Below are 21,522 nucleotides of genomic sequence, written 5' to 3'. Positions count from 1 at the left end.
ATCATAGGCTACGGTTACCCTTTTCCTGTCTGATTGTGGGACCCAGCGGTAGTGGAAAAACTTTTTTTGTAAAAAATGTACTAGAAAACTGTGATGATGTGATGGATTCAGTACCTGAAAACATTGTATGGATTTATACATCGTTTCAACCCATGTATGCTGAATTACAAAAACTGAATAAAAAGATTACGTTTGTTCACGGACTACCTGATTCTTTTGAAGATGAACAACTTTTTCCCTCTGCAAAATCACACCTGGTTATTTTGGACGATGTTATTTTTCAAGCGAATGACCATCCTGAAATTGTAAAAATCTTTACACAGTATAGACATCACAGAAATATGAGCGTCATGTTTTTGACTCAGAATATTTTTCACCGAGGTAAATACAGCCGCACCATCAGCTTAAACAGTAATTATCTCATCTTGTTTAAAAATCCTCGTGACAAGTTACAGATGAACATCTTGGCTCATCAGATATATCCCCGACAAAAAGCCTTTTTTATGGAAAGTTATGACGACGCTACCAAAACCCCTCACGGTTATTTATTGTTAGACTTGACTCCAACCTGTCCAGAACACTTTAGACTAAGAACGGGTCTACTACCCGGAGAACCCTCCTGCGTGTATTTGCCCAAGAAGAAAAATTAACATGTCCGTACGTTTGAAAAGAAACCTCCCGCTGCTGAGAAAGCTGGCCAACAGCTCTCCGAGCCGACGCAAATCCGCTATAGAAGGATGCCCGAACGACGTCATACAGGCTTTATGCGAAATCAGCCATAATCTTTTGAAAGGAAACATCCCCCTCACCGGTTGTCAATACAAAAAACTAAAACGACACAAGAAACACATCAGACTGATGGCAAATAAAAACACCGGCCTAAGCAAGAAACGAAAATTATTGACTCAAAAAGGGGGATTTTTGATGCCTCTGCTCACTTCTGTTTTACCGTTTGTGGGTCAACTCGTCAGCGGACTCATTCACAGATCCTAAAAAGAAAATGCAGAAAATGTATATGATCTCTCCCGAGCATCTAAACCGTCTACAGGAAACGCAAAAGAGTTCTGAAAATATCAGACAAAAGGCCGAAAATGAGCTGGATGAGAAAATGAGAGAGATTCTTAATCAAAAAGGATTATTACCCGATGAGAAAATTAAAAAATACAACATGCTCCTACAAAGATATCTTAATCTCCAAAAACAAAAGGAAGGTGAAACTAGAGAAATTACCCTTAGCCTTCCTAAAGAGACTGAATCGAATCTGACTGAAACTGAATCTCACCGAGATATCTTTAACGAAGTACTCGGGAACGTTAATCCTCGTTTTCAAAAGAATACGGACTATATTATGCGCAAAATATTAGAGTCAAAAGGAGCGACCGGATGGAACAAGGACGGTGAATTTATCTACAGAGATATCCCCGTCAGAGGATCGCACATGTTGGATTTAATGAAACATTTAACATCCACCCATAAAACATCCGCCCGTAAAACCGAACCTATAGGTTGGGATGTGTTTCTGAAGGCGTTGTCTGATCTGAAAATACCTCTTTCAACCGTGACTAATACTCAAGCGCGTCAATATATCCTAAGGCTCAAAGACCTCTCGGAAGATTCGGACCTAGACGGTTCTGAATCCGTCGTCGGAGAGAAAAAGAAGGAAAAGAGGAATATTGAACTTTCTCCACGCTGGTCTATCGGTCGAGATGTCTCAGAAGATTCAGAGACCGTCGGAGAGAGAAAGAAGAAAAAGAGGAATATTGAACTCTCCCCTCGTTGGTTACAAATTTCATAAATAAGATTCAATTCAACTTTTTTTCTTCAATAAAAAACATTTTTATTTAAAGACAAACTTCAGCGTATTCATTTTTCCAATATTGTTTCAAGTACATATTTTTAAGGATAAAGAACATTTCATTTTTAGTAAAGTACTACATTTTTTTTTTTTCCTTTTTTTGTGACACTCAATTGTGACACTCTAAATCTAAAATCAAAAATGACACTCGTTAAACAATTTTAAAGAACAAGAGGCATGGTTAAAGGACCCTGCGCGCTGATTCCTTACACATCGTCTATATCTTTTCACAAAATCTGATACCATGACATCATTTTTTATCGAATCATTTTGATACAGAGATAACACACGTTCGTAGGACAGGCCGCTGGCCCTGTGACATAAATAATAAACGCAATGTTCCCCGCAAACCACTGATAGAGGGTGTTGAAGCTCTCTCTCGTGGTAGAAAATTGAATTTATGGAATTGAAATCCATAAATTGTAAGATACTTTTAGGGTAATGGGGATAATCAGGGGGAAATCCAAAAGAGTCAAAAAAAGTAGCCTTTCCGTCTTCCTCCAGAGTCAGGGCGAGCCAGTGCTGTCCGGGTCGATGACGGGGGTCCGTGTTTACTATAAAATAGGCCGGAGGCCTAAACGTCCTCTGCAGTAACGGTAATTCATCGGAGGCCCATACGCCGCAGAATATATCTCCCAGTAAATGACGCAAGAGGCCTTCCAATTGATGATTATTCATAATGGAGTCAGGTTTAGTAGTAATCTACCATCACTTGTCGTTTGGAGTTTATCTCCAAAATAGAATCGTAACAGGCGTACACGATGAGCGTGGTCGTATGAGGTAAGGGGACTCTGAATCTCATTTCCAGTCTTAGATTTCCGCTGGAAACGGGTGATAAGGCGTTGCTGTCTTCTTCGGGGTTTAGATTAAAAACAAATAAGGCGTATCCCTGTTGAAAATCTTCTCGGTTAATACAGAGAGGTAAATCTTTAAGATGTCTCCCCGTGGCTGTAAACATATTGTAAAACTCTCTGACCGACTGGTTGTTGTTAAATTGTGGCTGGAAAGCTTTGGCGGGAACCTGTCTGCCGTCCTGACAGAGGGCCATGTATTCCACATCGTTATGAATAAAGTTAAAAGGTGACAAGTCATTTCTCCCCGTAAAGGCTTCGTGGTTAACCATTCCGAGTACTAGGTACTTGGGCATGGTCCCCAGAAATAGATTCTCTTGATTACATATTCTGGAATTCTGGGGGATGGAGTATGTTTTCACATTAATACGCGACAACGGGTACAGAGCGTTACCTTTTAGCAGGGCTGCCGAATGACCTAAACGCACGGCGGGGGAGACTGTGGCTTTCTTGACAAACAGGGCAGCCCCGAGTATTTTTAAACGGTAATCGGCGTTGGCGCCCGCCATGAGGCAGAAGGCGTCGCTTCCCCGGGTCAGCTTAATTCTCAAATCCACAGAGTTCAAAAGTAACCTCTCGCAGAAAAATATGTCGGCGTGAAGGGGGCCCAGCAAGTGAAACTCTCTAGAGTCTGCGCTGAATCGACCTCTCTGAACAGCTCCTTTATTAGGCCCGTTATTAATCACTACAGAGTCCATAGCGCCTGCTGTGTCTTTGTAAAATAACCCCGCGCTAAACTGACTTTTTAGCGTATCTTCTGAAAAGTTTAGCAGGGTCTCTATCATAGCTCTGTACGGATGAGTGGCGCTGGCCTGAGAAATCAGTCTGTCTCCGAGAATTACGTCGCATTGTGAAAAAATGGTATTCAGAGGGTAATTAATGACGCTCACAGCGGCGTCCTGAGCCAGGTTTGTGCCGTCGGCGTTGGTAATTTTTAGACGGAGATGTAGCAAAGTATCGTTGAGATCCAGGTATTTTTCACCGTCCCCGGGAATAAAGAATTCAATAGGACCTCTATCAGTAATGGCCGACAGAGGCATCACTTCTGTGTAGTGTTTTTCTTCGATAGACAGCTGCGTCATGGGTGCGGAAAATAAATCCAGCTCCGTCATGGTGCATTCGGGTGATTTTTCATGTAAAAGAGCCATTTTAAAATATATCTACGGATCTTGCGTCAGAGCTCTTTCCTTTAGGCCTGCGTCTTTCGACTGATTTTCTTTTTCTTGATTTGCCTCCTTTTACACGTCGCCCCGGCGGTCTCTTCCTCGCTCTTCTAGACAGCATCATAACACCCGCTCCTTCTTGACCTTCTGACCCCTGGTCTTGATTACGGGTTATTTTACTAACGACTCGGCCAAATACGTCCGAGGCAATGTTTCGTGCGGCCGTTTTAAGATGAGGTTTGGCGAGAGAAAAACCTTTTTTCATCAGGGGTGCTACGAACCGAAATAATTTTGAAAATATAGAGCCTATTCCTCTCCCGTACATTACAGGGGCTCCATAAAAACCCTCGAGACCTCCCCCGACTTGATTTTCATAATAGCTGACAAAGCGATGAGGATCGTTCATGATCATGATTTCGCGGGTCTAAAATGCAGTTTCACAATACACTTCCCGTAGGTAAAGTTTACGGGAATGTTTTGGTCCGTTTTGATCTCAATATGAATGTTTTCAATGTGTTTCCTTGCCACGGGTAGATAATCGGCTGGGTTAAAACACTGTGTGACTATGTCACCGTACGTCCCTCGTATTTCAACCGTTCTCAAGAGCGGCGCGTAAGCGTCTCCAACCATCTGATGACGAACCACGTCGCTATAACAGTACAGTTGATAAAACCCAGACTTTATATCCGCCGGGTAGGGAGCCATGCGTTCATCGAAAATGAACCATTCTCCCGGTTTCATGCCCAACATGTAAGCCATGGGTGGAAAAAAGCGTAGATGACATTGACCTCCGGCCTGAAATTCAAATCTCTTTTGAATGCCGCTCAAGTTTAAAAAAACGTCGCTTCCAACTTTTCTAAGAAACGTCTCCAGCTCCACCTTGAGTTGACTCAGGCTGTTGTAATAACCTCCTCTAAACCTTTGACGACGGGCCTCGGTCTCTGCGCCGGGCTTGACAGGTTTAGGCCTCCAATCAAAGTAGGCCGACTCTGAGGGAATGTTAAACCATGTGTGGGGGTATGAAATTTCCGTCAAGGCTACCTGCCACGGGCCCTCTAAATCGATATGCTGAGCTAAATCCACGCGAAAACTAGAAGTTGTATTATTTTTAAAAACATCCAGACTGGCGTTGGAGGGTAGAGTCACATAAAAACCTTCCCCGGACATTTGATCCATGACTCTGACTCTATTTTTGTTATCTTGTTTGATATGCTGCCTAAAAGAGTATGAAACCCAGAGAGGGTTACCTATTGTTTTTATACATTTTTAAGATCACGAGCCTTGACCCAGCTGTTGAATTTCTCCGGCCAATTTTTCCAGCGCACCAAGACGTACTTTTCACCTTTTTGTTTACGCTCTCCCAGAATTTCTTCTACTTGATACGTTTTGTCTTTAGCAACCTTTACTTTTTGTAACTCTGCTTCGTAAAACGTGCCGTCGATAGGTTCTCCGTCGTAATCTCTCAGTTTGTACACAGGGGGGAGGCGAGGTATGCGTTCGACCACTGTAAACAACTCATCCGTATAACTCTGTTCATATTTTTTATCAAACACTCCTCTCAGTTTGGATATTCTTACCAGATCTCCCTTCTTGAACTTGGTGCTATCCCATAGCGCCGGATTCCCTGCACTACCGTACAGGTTTTGAAAAACCTGAGGGGTGTTCTCCATCGTCACCTGCTTAGGAGTCATTTTTATACTTTTATGATAACTGTTATTGTAGCTTTCAAGTAAATCCTGTAAAACGTCCAGGTAGCGTCTGGTGTTTTTAGCCGTAAAATATCTCCACATCCGAGTTTTCAAGGTACGATTAAATCTTTCGACCACAGACGCTTTCAGGTCGCTGGCTGTAGCAAAATGTGTAATACTGTGTTTCTTCATCAAGGCCTCAAAACTTTTGTTAAAAAATTCTTTTCCCGCATCAGTTTGTAACTTTTCAGGCGTCCCGCTGTCTTTTAAAATAGAGGCAAAGGCCTTAGAGACCTCGGATCCTGTTTTTTTCTTTAAGGGTCTCGCGTAAGCCTTTTTTGAAAATACATCGATGACCGTTAATAAATAATGAAACCCGTCATTATGCTCGGCCAAGGCCTGCATATCGCAGAGATCAGCCTGAAACTGATTTAGAGGTCGCGGCACAAAAACTTTGTTTCTGGGAAAATGTATCCTGGCGGGCTTATGCAGAGTATAAGCGTCCTGTTCAGACAGAAAATCTTTCACCCTGTCGACGTTTACTTTGACCCCCGTTTCATCTTGTACGGCTCTGTGGAGTCGATCCACTCCCCCAAAACTACCTGGATGGGCAGGATCATAATACATATTTTTCATTTCTCTCCCCATATCCATCTCTCCTTCAGGAAGTCTTTCTTGGAAATGACGTGTTTTCAGAGTTTTCATGGTTTTCAGAGTTTTTTATTTTTTATTGAATCATTACACGCTACAACATTTTGATGTGAGTAAAAAAAAAACAAAAAAAAAAAAACAAATCATTCAGAAACTACAAACGCTACAAACATTACACACTACAATTTAAACTTTTTAATAGGAGTACAAAAAAACATTAAATCATTCAGAAACTACAAACGCTACAAACATTACACATTACAAATTAAACTTTTTAATACGAGTAGAAAAAAACATTAAATCATTCAGAAACTACAAACGCTACAAACATTACACATTACAAATTAAACTTTTTAATACGAGTAGAAAAAAAACATTAAATCATTCAGAAACTACAAACACTACAAACATTACACATTACAAATTAAACTTTTTAATACGAGTAGAAAAAAACATTAAATCATTCAGAAACTACAAACGCTACAAACATTACACATTACAAATTAAACTTTTACTACGAGTAGAAAAAAAAAAAAAAAAATCATCGATTACAAACAGAATGATATGAGTAAAAACAAACAAAAAAGAATCAAACATTAAAACATAAAAATACAAACAACTAGAAACAAATCATTCTGAACTACTACATACTGAACACTACAAACACATTGAACATTACATACACATCAAACACATGTGGTCACCGGGTTATGTATGTTTGATCACTTTTAAAGCATGATGGATCCGAATTTACGGCGAATAACATTATGCAATATTTGCAATTCATGCATGGTGTTCACAGCCTGCTTGTTTTTTAAGCAGTAACACACAGCGTCGATAAACAACGCGTAAATAGTAATTAGATGGAACACATTCATTTTTGAGGAATGCAGGAGCATGTGTTCAACAATTTTACAAAACCTCTCAGATACTGAATTTTCACATAAACGTGATGTTGTTTGTACAAGCAGTTCCCATGGTGTGTATTGAGACTGCGCCCGAACAATTTCTGTAATCTCTTCTAGTCTAGTTACTTTAACCTCTCTGCTAGGCCTATCGTTTACCTTGTTTTCAATGACTCGAACTATAAGACCCTGTAACTCTGAAATTAAAAAGTACTCCTCTACAGCTACAAACACTCTTGTAATATGATTACCCATCTCTCAGAGGAGATGAGTTTTAAAGTCCTTCCCAAAACCGGAAAGCTTCTTGCAGTATTTTCAGGTTGTTTTCGTCTTCACTGATATGTGAATTGTAAATCTCAGTAAGTCGGTCTTCTACACAGTCCACCTTTTTCAGTTGGTGAAGAAATGTCTCTGTAACGCCACGGACTTTGGGATCTGATGCGATGATGTTGTGCGATTTGAGCACTCGCTGGATGGAGGGGATAAAGCGAATCGTCCAGAGTCTTTTGATCAATCTGCTATAGTGGATTGGGAAAAAAAAGGGTAACTCCTTCAGGCATTCGTGATGTTTTTGACTCCCGTGGTTAATTTGACAACTGTAGCAGATTTCGGTTTTATATTTACTTAAAACCGGTATCAGCAAATTAACTACTGAGGCTTTTACCGTGTCCGGAAATAGACCAGACAGCCATCCGTCCGCTGTCGGAGTGCCGGATAAACCTGTAGGCCTCAATAATGGTGGTGAATCAGAATTTGATGCTGAAGAGTATTCAGGTCCTTTCCAAAACTCGACAACTTCTTGCAGTTTTTCCAGCTTGTTTTTGTCTTCTCCGATATGCGAATTGTAAACTTCAGCAAGTTGGTCTTCTACACAGACCGCCGATTTTAGTTCATGAAGAAATGTCTCTGTAACGCCGCAGACTCTGGATTCTGATACGTTGAAGTTGTGTGATTTCAGCAGTTGCAGGATGGAGGGGATAAAACGTTTCGTCCAGAGTCTTTCTATCAACTTGCTATAATGGGTTAGGTAAAAACCCTCTGGTAGCTTGTCGGCAAAGCAAGAGTGTTCTTTTACAAACGGATGGTTAATACGGCACTCGTGGCAGATCTCAGTTCTATATTTGCGTAAAACCGCTCCCAGCAAAACAACTACAGCGGCTTTCACCGCGTCCACATATACACGAGGCAGCAACCCGTCAGGATCATCTCTCAGTGAATCAGAGTCAGAATCAGAATCAGAATCATAAGACGTTGATGAGTTTTCAGTCTCTGAGTTTTCAGCCTCTGAGTTTTCAGCTGATGAAGCAATAGTATTGTCCGGACTCACGGCCTGCGGGGATAACGGTGGTGTAGGAGGGAGTGACATGATGGGTTTTGTTTCTTCTTCTTCTTTGTGTTCGTCAACCCCCACAGAACCCTGTTATAAACGATAACAGGGGGCGGGGATACAAAGGTCCAGGGGGTGTGTCTATGAAAAGGAGAGATTCCTTTTCACAAGCACTTGCTCATTCCAACACCGGCTGCGCTGGAAGAGAGACGTAATCCTTGCAGCGCATTCTTCAAACATCATCAACCAGGCTTTGACGGGCACGCATAACGTGGTCTGAAAGACTCCACATTCAGAATTAAAACGCTCGATGACAAATTGTCCAACGGGATCATCTTCTGCATTCACGCAACAACTCGCTCGATAGTACCATTTGCCTGTAGGTATGTTCTTAGTCTCCCATACAGCTCTGAACGTTTTTTGTTTGCCGGACTTCTCCTGTTTCTCATCGTTGTCACCGGCCGAGTTTGGATCAATGTTTTCCTTATTTTCCTCCTGCTCCTTCACCATTAACGTTCTTTCTTCCACATCTCCGTCCCACAGATCACAAATTATAACAGCGTCTTTCACTTTAAGGCAGTGTGTTACCACCAGATTCAACACACCCCAGTCATTAGATGTGAGCGTAGTTTTTACCGTGTCTGGACCAAAAGACTCCCCGACCGGCAGATGATAAAAGCAGAGTTCACTGACGGTGTAATTAAACACATACCCCAGGATGCCGTCCGACCCCAGGTTCCATTCCCCGCAAAGTGGTTCTGCAGGAGGCAACTGGGTCCTACACAGATACATGACACGTTTCTTAGGAGCGAACCACAACGGTGATTCTTGGAACGTAGTCACAGGTACTTCGCAGATAAACCCCGCCATGTTAGGTCTCTTTGCCATTTTGCCGCTTTGCCACACTTTTCCCCTCATGAAACGGAGGGCCTTAAATGCAGGGAGACGAAACCCTGGGGGGAGGAGGAGCGGGAGGAGGGAAAGGGGGGGGGGGGGGGGGGGGGGATTCCCATGACATCATGTCATAGCGGGAGGGAGGGAGGGCGGGCGGGGGGGGGGGGGGGGGGGGGGGTTCCCTGACCTTTGACCTAGACCTGTCACATTAATATTCTGATGAAAGCTGTTCTTTATATCTCTCTTAGGTGAAGCAGCTTTGGAAACAGAAGGGCAGTGAAGTTGTGGTTGCTGTGGTGAAATCACATGTGAAGAAATATCGTTTTGATTGCATTCTTCGTCAGAAGGAATTCTTGTCATTGATCCCTCACAAATGGTTATATGGCGAGGTAAGACAGTTAGATCTTACAGCAAGAGCCTAACAATGCATTAGAAGTGTGTGTTTTGCATTACTAAAATGGCAACTGTAAAAATAAATGTTTTAATTATATTATGCGTTGCAAATATTTTGTATTAATTTTAATTAGGGTTGTTTAATCCTCTCCTTGCAGACAATAGATTGCTTCCTACAGTGCATTCTAAATGAGAAGGATGCAAAAGGACGGCTTTTCCATATGGATTACAGCACAATGGGAGTTATTTTACATGGGACACGGGAGCAGGTTGCAAGACAGGGATTGAAAAGGGTAAGTAATTGCTTGCAGAATGGTAAAAAGTAAAGTAGTGAGAAAAATGGCATCATTAAATATGTTTTTTACAATAATAGATATAACAGGAGATCTTGATCTCAGTGAAACTACCTGTTTAAATACAGGATTTACCTGTGTACAAAAAAACATTTATAAAGCATAGTAAAAAATAACTCCACAGCTTGAGCTGTTTACTAGTAGACCCTTGATCTGCTCATCTGAAGTATTGTGGGAGGCTGTTACAGAATATAGAGGCCATCATTAAAAGGACATAGGCATCTTTTTACTTCATTGTCGACTCTGGAAGAGGCAAAAGGCCTATAATACATCATAATGATTCATATAAGTCTGTAAGTTATGTAATTTAAAAGGAAACACTGGTTAATGTAGAAATCATTCTGAAGAACACTATCTGACATTTTGGCTAAACAAATAGCCCCAGTTTAATCACAAGAAAGACCATGTTTGGCTAAAACAAAGAAACAACTAAATCTGTGTGCCTTGCTGTGTACACAAACCTCTAGTGACATTTAATACAAATAAGACATTAAAGTGGTAGGCCCTAATACACAGTGAATATGCCATAATGTTGCATTAACTCATCAAGTGTTGAGAGTACAGTAGGCTATATGGTTTTTAATAGGCCAATTGTATTTGTGCCATCTAACAGATCCGTTTTGATGACTTTGATGGCATCATTGGAATTGTGCATGTCAACAACAATCACTGGAATTTTGTAGTGAGTACAGATTGTTACATGGAAAAGTTTGATTCAATTGAAAATTCATTGTAAGGAAGAATAAATTGGACTGTAGATTTACATAAAAACCTCTGTGGCATAATGCTGTTTTTTTAATGTAATGCATAAGTGTCATAAGTGTCATAATGGTGTACACGTGGTTATGATTACAGTACCCAATAAAGAAGAAAGAAAGAAGTTAATTTTCTACATCACTTTCTGCTTTGACTTTGAAAATAACTCACTTTTATTTTTGGCATTACAGTTCCTGAATGCAGTGACAAACCAAATCTTTGTTCTTGATCCAATGGGAGTGGAGGAGAAAGAAGCATCTGCACAAGCAGTCAACAGATTCAGGTAAACATTTCCATGCAAAGGAGACTATACTTCCAACATCAAAAGCAAATAAAAAATTACAACTTGTTAGGGAATTTGACCTTTGATGGGTGCTGTATTGTTCTTGTTTTTGATTGGTACCTCTCTATTACAAGATAAACTTAATGTAATTGTGTCGTTTGCATGTGTGTGTTTGTTTTTCTCTGTTTAGACAGTACTTTAAAATGAGGCACAACCAATTTGGAATTGAAGACTGGCTTCATTTAAATTGGAGACTGTCAACGGTTAGCCACACACTTCAGACTGATGGCTCCAGCTGTGGAGTTTTCGTGATGAAGGTAAGGGATTGACAAAAGTAGGCATTTCACATAAATCGTGTCACTAGTGAGAATAAGCATGATTGTATATATACAGTATATCCATAACCTGAGCCAACTTTACCCACAGCATCTCCCACTTCATACAACCTGTACAAAAAATATCCTGCCCAACGCTTTGGCTTCCTATAGTAGCTGTAAACAGGTGTAGCTCATAACATTAAATTTAAGTCTGTGTAGACAGAACCTTTGAAACAACCATACATTATTTATACTGGTGCACCACTGGCATATCTAAATTGAACACACCCAATGTTAATGTTATAAGCTTTTACTGCTATAACAACTTTGCAAAAAAGGGTCAGTTAAACCTTTGCATGCATACTTTACCTTTGCATGTAGCATTGGATTTTATTGCTCCCAGCAGCATCCCTCGCATGCTATTTGCGTGTGGCTGTTTTTTGTGCAAAACACCATTTGCAATAATGGATAACTGATGCAACTGTCTCTGAGTGAACTAAAGAAATTATTCAAGGCCACAATATGCAAGATCTGCATGTCAGGTTAGCGCTAGACAAAACTTCTTAGAAAGAAATCCCACTACTCCCTCCACTCCCTATCCCTGTTCTCTCTGAACTGGCTTTCAATCAACTTTGTAGGCAGTCAGAGTCAAATACAAATCAGGTAGGGCTGGGCAGAGAGAACAGAAAAACTGAGGGAGGGAGATGCCCATCCCTTTGAGCTTCTCTTCTGATTTATCTCACTCTGACTGGCTAAAAAGATGATTGACAAACAGTGCATACCATTCAGAGAAGCTCAGAGTTATGGGCTTCTAATTGATTAGAAGGGCAATCCTCGCTGAGAAAATTTAGAATATCTATATTTTGGTAACCTATATCTCTGCACTTAATGAAAGCTGATCACAGTAGCCTGTGAGTTACTGTGTCATTGTCAAAACCTGTGAGCATTTTTGCTGCACCTAATGAGTGAAATTAACTTTTTCAATTGATTTAACAGATGGCCTCAGAAATGGTCAGCCACTTCCCCAGCACACCAGGAAAGATTGCCATAGATCCTGCAAGAAAAGCAATCACAACACTGCGAAGAGAACTGGCAGCAAAGATTATGATGTCTTCTGGTCAGTAGCAGGATTTTCAGTTAAGATATTAAGGCATTGGATTAAGTAGAACTTAAATTTTAGTGTTATTTTGATCTCTGATTCTATTATGTAGAGCCACTGTATGGTCTGTGCCTCCTGTGTGGTGCCGAGGACACAGACTCACCTGTCATGGACTGGGTAAGTATTCTCCAAACATATCTGGACCTAAACAGGAGTCAAAAGGTAGCCTAATATTTTGATTGCTGTTAAAAAAAAAAAAAAATTACATCATGACAATTATGTTATTATTATGCACTCACACGTATGCATTGTCACAAACAACCTGTAAGTGTTCAATTTTTACAAGCAGATGCTTACGAATTATTGAATTATGCACAGTAAAAGTGAAATGATTTATATTTCTTTCAGATCGAGTGTTCCAAATGCCTACGATGGTACCACAGACAATGTCTTGGAATTACCCAAATGGCCTTTTCGTCAATCAAGAAAAATGTTTGGAAGTGTGGATTCTGTTAAACATAAAAAGGTTCACAAATCTGAAAAAATTGAAGTACAGTAGCTTGTGGTCTAAACCTTGTCTTTCTTGTGTGTATAGATAAAAAACAGTAAAATCAGCCTTTACTCTGTTTTCACAAATACATGAAATGTTTCACAAATATAAAATAGTATTATACATAGACTAAAGGCTTTCATTAATAATCTTGTCCAGGTTGGACCAGTCTAAGTAAAGTGTTTTTTGATCTAAACCTTGTCTTTTGTGGTGTGTATAGAGAAAAAAACAGTGAAATCAGCCTTTACTCTGTTTTCACAAATAGATAAAAAGATTCACAAATCTGGTAAAGGGTTTAAAACAATCTTTAGGCTCTTAATGACAATTTAGCCCAGGTTGGACCAGTCTAAATACAGTAGTTTTTGATCTACACCATATATTTTCGTGTGTGTATAGAGAAAAAACAGTGAAATCAGCCTTTACTCTGTTTTCACAAATAGATAACAAGTTTCACAAATCTGGAAAGGGGTCTTAAATTATCTATAGGGACTCTTTTACAATTTAGCCCAGGTTGGACCAGTCTAAATAAAGTAGTTTTTGATCTAAACCTTGTCTTTTGTGGTGTGTATAGAGGAAAAAACAGTGAAATCAGCCTTTACTCTGTTTTCACAAATAGATAAAAAGTTTCACAAATCTGGAAAGGGGTCTTAAACAATCTTTAGGCTCTCAATAACAACTTAGCCCAGGTTGGACCAGTCTAAATACAGTAGTTTTTGATCTAAACCTTGTCTTTTGTGGTGTGTATAGAGAAAAAACTGTGAAATCAGCCTTTTTTGCATTTTCACAAATAGATAAAAAGATTTACAAATCTGGAAAGGGGTCTTAAACAATCTTTAGGCTCTCACTGACAATTTAGCCCAGGTTGGACCAGTCTAAGTAAAGTATTTTGTGAGCTAAACCTTGTCTTTTGTGGTGTGTATAGAGAAAAAGTAGTGAAATCTCCCTTTTTTGCATTTTCACAAATAGAATACAGGTTTCACAAATCTGAAACTGTGTTTTAATGAGTCTCTGGAGTCTCCTTTGTAATCTAGTCCAGAAATGACAGGTCTAAGTACAGTGGTGTTTGATCTGGACCTGGTCTAATGTGGTCTAGACGTGAAAAAAGCAGTGAAATCTCCTTTTTTTGCATTTTCACAAATAGAATAAAGGTTTCACAAATCTGAAACTGTGTTTTAATGAGTCTCTGGAGTCTCCTTGGTAATCTAGTCCAGATTTGACAGGTCTTACTATAGTGGTGTTTGATCTGGACTTGGTCCAATGTGGTCTAGACGTGAAAAAAGCAGTGAAATGCCCTTTTTTGCATTTTCACAAATAGAATAAAGGTTTCACAAATCTGAAACTGTGTTTTAATGAGTCTCTGGAGTCTCCTTGGTAATCTAGTCCAGATTTGACAGGTCTTAGTATAGTGGTGTTTGATCTGGACTTGGTCCAATGTGGTCTAGATGTGAAAAAAGCAGTGAAATTGCCCTTTTTTGCATTTTCACAAATAGAATAAAGGTTTCACAAATCTGAAACTGTGTTTTAATGAGTCTCTGGAGTCTCCTTGGTAATCTAGTCCAGATTTGACAGGTCTTAGTATAGTGGTGTTTGATCTGGACCTGGTCCAATGTGGTCTAGATGTGAAAAAAGCAGTGAAATTGCCCTTTTTTGCAATTTCACAAATAGAATAAAGGTTTCACAAATCTGAAACTGTGTTTTAATGAGTCTCTGGAGTCTCCTTTGTAATCTAGTCCAGAAATGACAGGTCTAAGTATAGTGGTGTTTGATCTGGACTTGGTCCAATGTGGTCTAGACGTGAAAAAAGCAGTGAAATTGCCCTTTTTTGCATTTTGACAAATAGAATAAAGGTTTCACAAATCTGAAACTATGTTTTAATGAGTCTCTGGAGTCTCCTTTGTAATCTAGTCCAGAAATGACAGGTCTAAGTATAGTGGTGTTTGTTCTGGACCTGGTCTAATGTGGTCTAGATGTGAAAAAAGCAGTGAAATTGCCCTTTTTTGCACTTTCATAAATAGAATAAAGGTTTCACAAATCTGAAACTGCGTTTTAATGAGTCTCTGGAGTCTCCTTGGTAATCTAGTCCAGATTTGACAGGTTTTAGTATAGTGGTTTTTGATCTGGATTTGGTCCAATGTGGTCTAGACGTGAAAAAAGCAGTGAAATCGCCATTTCTTCAGTTTTCACAAATAGAATAAAGGTTTCACAAATCTGAAACTGTGTTTTAGTGAGTCTCTGGAGTCTCCTTGGTAATCTAGTCCAGATTTGACAGGTCTTAGTATAGTGGTGTTTGATCTGGACTTGGTCCAATGTGGTCTAGATGTGAAAAAAGCAGTGAAATTGCCCTTTTTTGCACTTTCATAAATAGAATAAAGGTTTCACAAATCTGAAACTGCGTTTTAATGAGTCTCTGGAGTCTCCTTGGTAATCTAGTCCAGATTTGACAGGTTTTAGTATAGTGGTTTTTGATCTGGATTTGGTCCAATGTGGTCTAGACGTGAAAAAAGCAGTGAAATCGCCATTTCTTCAGTTTTCACAAATAGAATAAAGGTTTCACAAATCTGAAACTGTGTTTTAGTGAGTCTCTGGAGTCTCCTTTGTAATCTAGTCCAGAAATGACAGGTCTAAGTATAGTGGTGTTTGATCTGGACCTGGTCTAATGTGGTCTAGATGTGAAAAAAGCAGTGAAATTGCCCTTTTTTGCACTTTCATAAATAGAATAAAGGTTTCACAAATCTGAAACTGCGTTTTAATGAGTCTCTGGAGTCTCCTTGGTAATCTAGTCCAGATTTGACAGGTTTTAGTATAGTGGTTTTTGATCTGGATTTGGTCCAATGTGGTCTAGACGTGAAAAAAGCAGTGAAATCGCCATTTCTTCAGTTTTCACAAATAGAATAAAGGTTTCACAAATCTGAAACTGTGTTTTTATGAGTCTCTGGAGTCTCCTTTGTAATCTAGTCCAGAAATGACAGGTCTAAGTATAGTGATGTTTGATCTGGACCTGGTCTAATGTGGTCTAGATGTGAAAAAAGCAGTGCAATTGCGCTTTTTTGCACTTTCGTAAATAGAATAAAGGTTTCACAAATCTGAAACTGCGTTTTAATGAGTCTCTGGAGTCTCCTTGGTAATCTAGTCCAGATTTGACAGGTTTTAGTATAGTGGTTTTTGATCTGGATTTGGTCCAATGTGGTCTAGACGTGAAAAAAGCAGTGAAATCGCCATTTCTTCAGTTTTCACAAATAGAATAAAGGTTTCACAAATCTGAAACTGTGTTTTAATGAGTCTCTGGAGTCTCCTTTGTAATCTAGTCCAGAAATGACAGGTCTAAGTATAGTGGTGTTTGATCTGGACCTGGTCTAATGTGGTCTAGACGTGAAAAAAGCAGTGAAATCTCCTTTTTTTGCATTTTCACCAATAGAATAAAGGTTTCGAGGCCTATAAGAAAAAAATGCTACAGTAAAAATGAATAAAACTCAGTATTATGGTACCCTGTGATGTCCCCTGCCATATTGGAGTATTGGTTTCTTGAGACTTTTTAATACTGAGCAGGTAGGACCACAGCAACAGAAATAGCAATAAGACTGAAAATCAGTTTACCATGAGTAAGGGCAATAAGAAAAAATGCTACAGTTAAAATGATCAAAATCCAGTATTATAAATCAATGAAAGACGATTGCATTCTATGATTCATTCTCATTTCATCTTTCCCCTATTTCATACGTTTTTCAGTTCATGAATTAGCTTGAAAATGACTGAACAACGCCATCTACAGGCGTTATGCCACTTTTAAGGTGGACCGGAAAATTCCAATCAGAAGCTGCGAATCGGATGCCAACTTCAGCGTCGTAATTCCGTAATTCAAACAGAGGATTTCACAAGAGAAAAAAAAACCTACTGTATTTAGACTGGTCCAACCTGGGCTAAATTGTAAATGAGTCCCTAAAGATCATTAATTTGAATGTCAAACGAATATCAAATATGCTATCTTTACCGCGGTGTTGCAGGGAGAAAATTGAAAAAAATTATTATTTTGGTAGGCCTACAATACTCGTTTTTTAGAATTCTGAAAAGGCCTTTAAAGCGAGACCATAGTATTTCTAGTGTTTCAGAAATTGAAATTGAAAATCTCAACGCCAGCCCATGGCCTTTCTAGTGTTAATAGGAAAAAAAAATACACCAAAATACTGATATTACAATGGTTAAAAAGCCTATGCAGTGGATTTTACATGACGCGGTGCCAGTCGACCCTGAGCAACGACTTGCAGTGTGTTTGAGGTGAAACCAGTTGCTGTTCTGGCTACAGCTGTGGAGAAAATAGATCATAGTTTACATATGTTGTCTGTTAAGCGCTACCATACTCTTAGTTTGGCAGGCGATAATTTAATTTGTGCCTATAGTATATCTACTGTATATTAGCCTTCCTAGTCCACTGTATGAGTGAACGTGGATCAGAGTGTGCCTCTGCCTCACCCGCGCGTAAAGGCGCACGGCCTAACCATCATCCCCGTACCCAAGCCTTTTAGCGATCGAAAGCCACACTTATTTATTTCAGCCTGGGACAACGTTTGAAAATGTGACATCATAGAAAGCAAAAGATTTCATTGGTCAAGTGTATATTTTCGCAGATGGAATGCCGCAGAAGACAAAGTGGTTCCGATTTTTTTTCTTGCCGCACGAAAGTTCCGCCCTGGTGTGCAAGCTTCCATTATAACCCACAAAATAATTTTTTGTAAATCTCCGTGCGAGTAATCCGCAACGAAATTCGCACTTGGTGTGAAACAGCTTTTAGCTTATAGTCAAAACCAGCACTGGTTTGCGCACAGTGGTGGAAAGTAACTAAGTACATTTACTCAAGTACTGTACTTAAGTACAATTCTGAGGTACTTGTACTTTACTTGAGTATTTCCATTTTATGCTACTTTGTACTTATACTCCACTACATTTTAGGGGGAAATATTGTACTTTTTACTCCATTACATTTATTTCACAGCTATAGTTACTAGTTACTTTTCAGATCAATATTTTATTTTTAAATCATTTGATCATCTTTATAAAATAACTATAAAATAGCATTGTTATAGATTAGACTACCCAAGAGTATAGCTAAATTGTTAAGATTAGCTTCACGTTGACAACTTTAAAATGCTACTTACATGTACATGTATGTCAATAAATCAGTATTAATATTCCAATAATTAATGAAAAGTATAACTCTCTAAATGGGGACAGTTTGCATAATGAGTACGTTTACTTTGATACTCTAAGTACATTTTGCTGCCAATACTTATGTACTTTTACTTAAGTAAGATTTTGAATGCAGGACTTTTACTTGTAATGGAGTATCTTTACATTGTTGTATTGATACTTTTACTGCAGTAAAACATCTCAGTACTTCTTCCACCACTGTTTGTGCATATGGTTAAGACTAGTGAATTCATTGTTGATATTCAGTTCAAAAGGTTAGAACTGCCTATTCTCCAATCTGTAGCCTACATCCACATAGCATTTTATATGAAAATAAGATAAAAGAAAATCATAACATTGTGCATATAGACTGCAGGATAGCCTAACATTTGTTCACGTTTGTTACCATTGCTCTTATCAACTTTTCTGACAGGCTATCTGATATGTACTCTCCATTGACTGACAATGAAGTGGACAGCATTGTGCTGGAGATCCACAGAAATTTCCCCAGAGCAGGGTACAAGATGATCCATGGTCATATTAAATCAAGAGTCATACATATGCAGAGTAAGTATATGTGTACTTGCAGGTGGAGTTCAGTAATTGTTCTGTTAGGATAACAGCTAATTAATATAATGGGACATTTAAAGGATACAATTGGTAATACAGCTTATAGCAGACCTGGACAAAAGGCCTACGTAGGGCCAATCCGGCTGTGGGAGACTTTACCACAGGGCATGTTATATTATGTGTTGTAATTAATTAATTACACCCCCCCCCATGGCCTTCAAACACAACTTTCAATTTGTACATAAAATATTTTTTTTTTTCAACTTATATGGATATAATTCTTTTGGGGGAAAAATAATAAGTGTATGATAGGGGTTTGCACTTGTATTTTTCTTTTCCACACCTTCTAGTGTAAGATATCACATGGTTGTTTTATTTAGAAATTGCACCCCAATCAACAATGCTGGACATATGTCACATATTTCTCTGATGCGTTGCTTAAGGCAGGGTGAGAGATCATTTCTTGCCAATAAAAGTGCAAGTACTCACTGCTATTTCCAGTTGTTACACTTTAGATATATTGTTTTTAGATAATGTTTATTATGCCACGGTTGAGTTATAATCTCAATATGGAAACACAATGCCAAAGCAAAGTCATTTAATGATAGCAAATTATAGTCTACCCATGCAACAAATATAATCATTTTCACTGTAACTTTCTGTGCTTCTGTAATACAGCCTATCGTGTGCAGGAGTCCTTGCGAAGGGTGGATCCTGAGGGTACCCTGGCACGACGATTATCCATGCATATCCTGAGGCGCAGACAATATAGTGTCCCTGCGCCAAACAGTTTGTGGCACATAGATGGCAATCATAAACTAATAAGGTTGGTATTCCAACATTTATTTTTTTATTAACATCACAGATATGTGTATTTTATAATGATTTGACACACCTGGAACTGTTAGTACATTTTTGTTCTGTCTCCAAACCTGCTGTATGAAATATAAATTTTGATTGTCACTACTAATTTTACAGATGGAGGATTGTCAACCATGCAGGAGTGGATGGATTTAGTAGACTTATTGTTTATATAAGATCTGCTACGAACAACCGATCCACCACCGTTCTGGACAGTTTCATGTCAGCTGTCGATCAGTATGGCTTACCATCCCGCGTTAGGTCTGATAAGGTAAAGTAATAAACTTATATTAAATATTGTGGTAGTAATAAAGGTCGCAATTGGCTGCATTCTCATTGGGAAGGCAAGACTACAGGATCCATCTCTGTTGCATAGCAACTAAAGTTATATAATCTATGTCCAAGTATATTTTTGCATTAATAAAAATATATTTACTTATTGGAGGGTGGAGAAAATGTTGCAGTTGCATATTACATGGTGAACTTGAGAGGACAAAACAGAAATTCCCGCATCACAGGACGCAGTGTGCATAATCAACGGTATGTAATAGTTTGTAATAAGATCTACTGTGTAAAAATAAGTAACGTGATAAAAATGTTCATTGGTGATTAGAAATATTTTACATTTACCCAATTGTTATTAACTAACATTTGGAGTTAATTTTCTTTCTATTTTTGTCAACAGAATAGAAAGACTATGGAGAGATGTCTACGGGAATGTCCTTGATCTATTCCACACCATCTTCTTCAGTTTGGAAGCCGAAGGAATTATGAACCCAGACAATGAAATAGATCTGTTTGCTCTCCACTGGATCTATGTTCCTCAAGTGCAACAACATTTCCAGACATTCAAGGAGGCCTGGAATCACCACAAAATGAGGACAGAGGGAAACCAGTCCCCCATGGAGCTCTGGCTCAGCCAGCGACGGGAGGGAAATGCAGATGACCCAACTCAGGTATAACTGCAGCACTTCAGTTCTTCCGAAGATGTTGTTGTTTTCCTGAAGGCCCCTTTCAGTAACCTCATGACCCCAATTCAAATCACAAAGCTTTGTGAAAACACTGCATCTCAGAAAGTGATGGATGATTTTCTCCAAAAACATTCCCAGCCAAAATGCCAAAATGCCAAAATGAGGTCCAAGTCTTCAACAGGGGAATCAGGGCGGGGATAGCTATGCCTGTTCCAATTGGGAGAACTCTGACATCTCACACGACCAGTGACAATAACCAATCAAATCTACACCACAAATGTTGCTTCAAATTGCACATGTGACTATTTGTTTTCATTAACATGTGTTTTTTCTATTTCTTAAAATCCTTCTATGTCAATAATTCTGTAGAACTTTATCAAGAATAGTATACTGATGCAATTTGCGGGCCAAAGCATTTATCTACATATCATTTTCTCGAATTGTCTTTGTGATATTTGAGTGGCAAGATTTATCAGTGACCTTACATTTCTTCAAAACTTTTCCTAAATGAGAACTACCATATGTAGCTACAAACCCAGTTTATCTGTTCAGGTTGGCGATGATTATGGGATTGATTGGACGGGACCTCACAACCCATACCCACAGGATGTCATTGTACCTGAGACACAACTACCTCGTCAGCTTACAGAGGCTGAAGCTGCAATGTTACCAAATCCAACAATTCCTCTCTCAGGTGCACTACAGGCATACATGGATACTGTAAATATTCTTAAAGACACTCTACAAATCTAGAGAATAAACAATAATGTGCTAGTGTGCATGTCCAACATTAAGTGTTTTTATTTACTCTTTTACAACAGTTTAGTAAATTCACACTGACCTTTTGAACATCT

At 39.1% G+C, this 21,522-nt stretch overlaps 1 protein-coding gene across 1 annotated transcript; it reads right to left on the bottom strand.

The window, feature by feature from the left end:
- Nucleotides 1–2,546: 2,546 nt before the first annotated feature.
- Nucleotides 2,547–3,788, bottom strand: LOC139667337 (uncharacterized protein F54H12.2-like). Its single transcript, XM_071546790.1, has one exon. The coding sequence runs from the start codon at nucleotides 3,786–3,788 to the stop codon at nucleotides 2,547–2,549; it is 1,242 nt and encodes a 413-aa protein (XP_071402891.1).
- Nucleotides 3,789–21,522: the final 17,734 nt, after the last annotated feature.

Source organism: Centroberyx affinis, unplaced genomic scaffold, assembly GCF_046629955.1.
Source record: "Centroberyx affinis isolate AG114_WGS23_722 - 3 ecotype Tasmania unplaced genomic scaffold, CSIRO-AGI_Caff_v1 ptg005449l_1, whole genome shotgun sequence".
In the NCBI taxonomy this organism is placed as follows: Eukaryota; Metazoa; Chordata; class Actinopteri; order Beryciformes; family Berycidae; genus Centroberyx; species Centroberyx affinis.
This window is presented reverse-complemented; position numbering and strand designations above follow the sequence as displayed.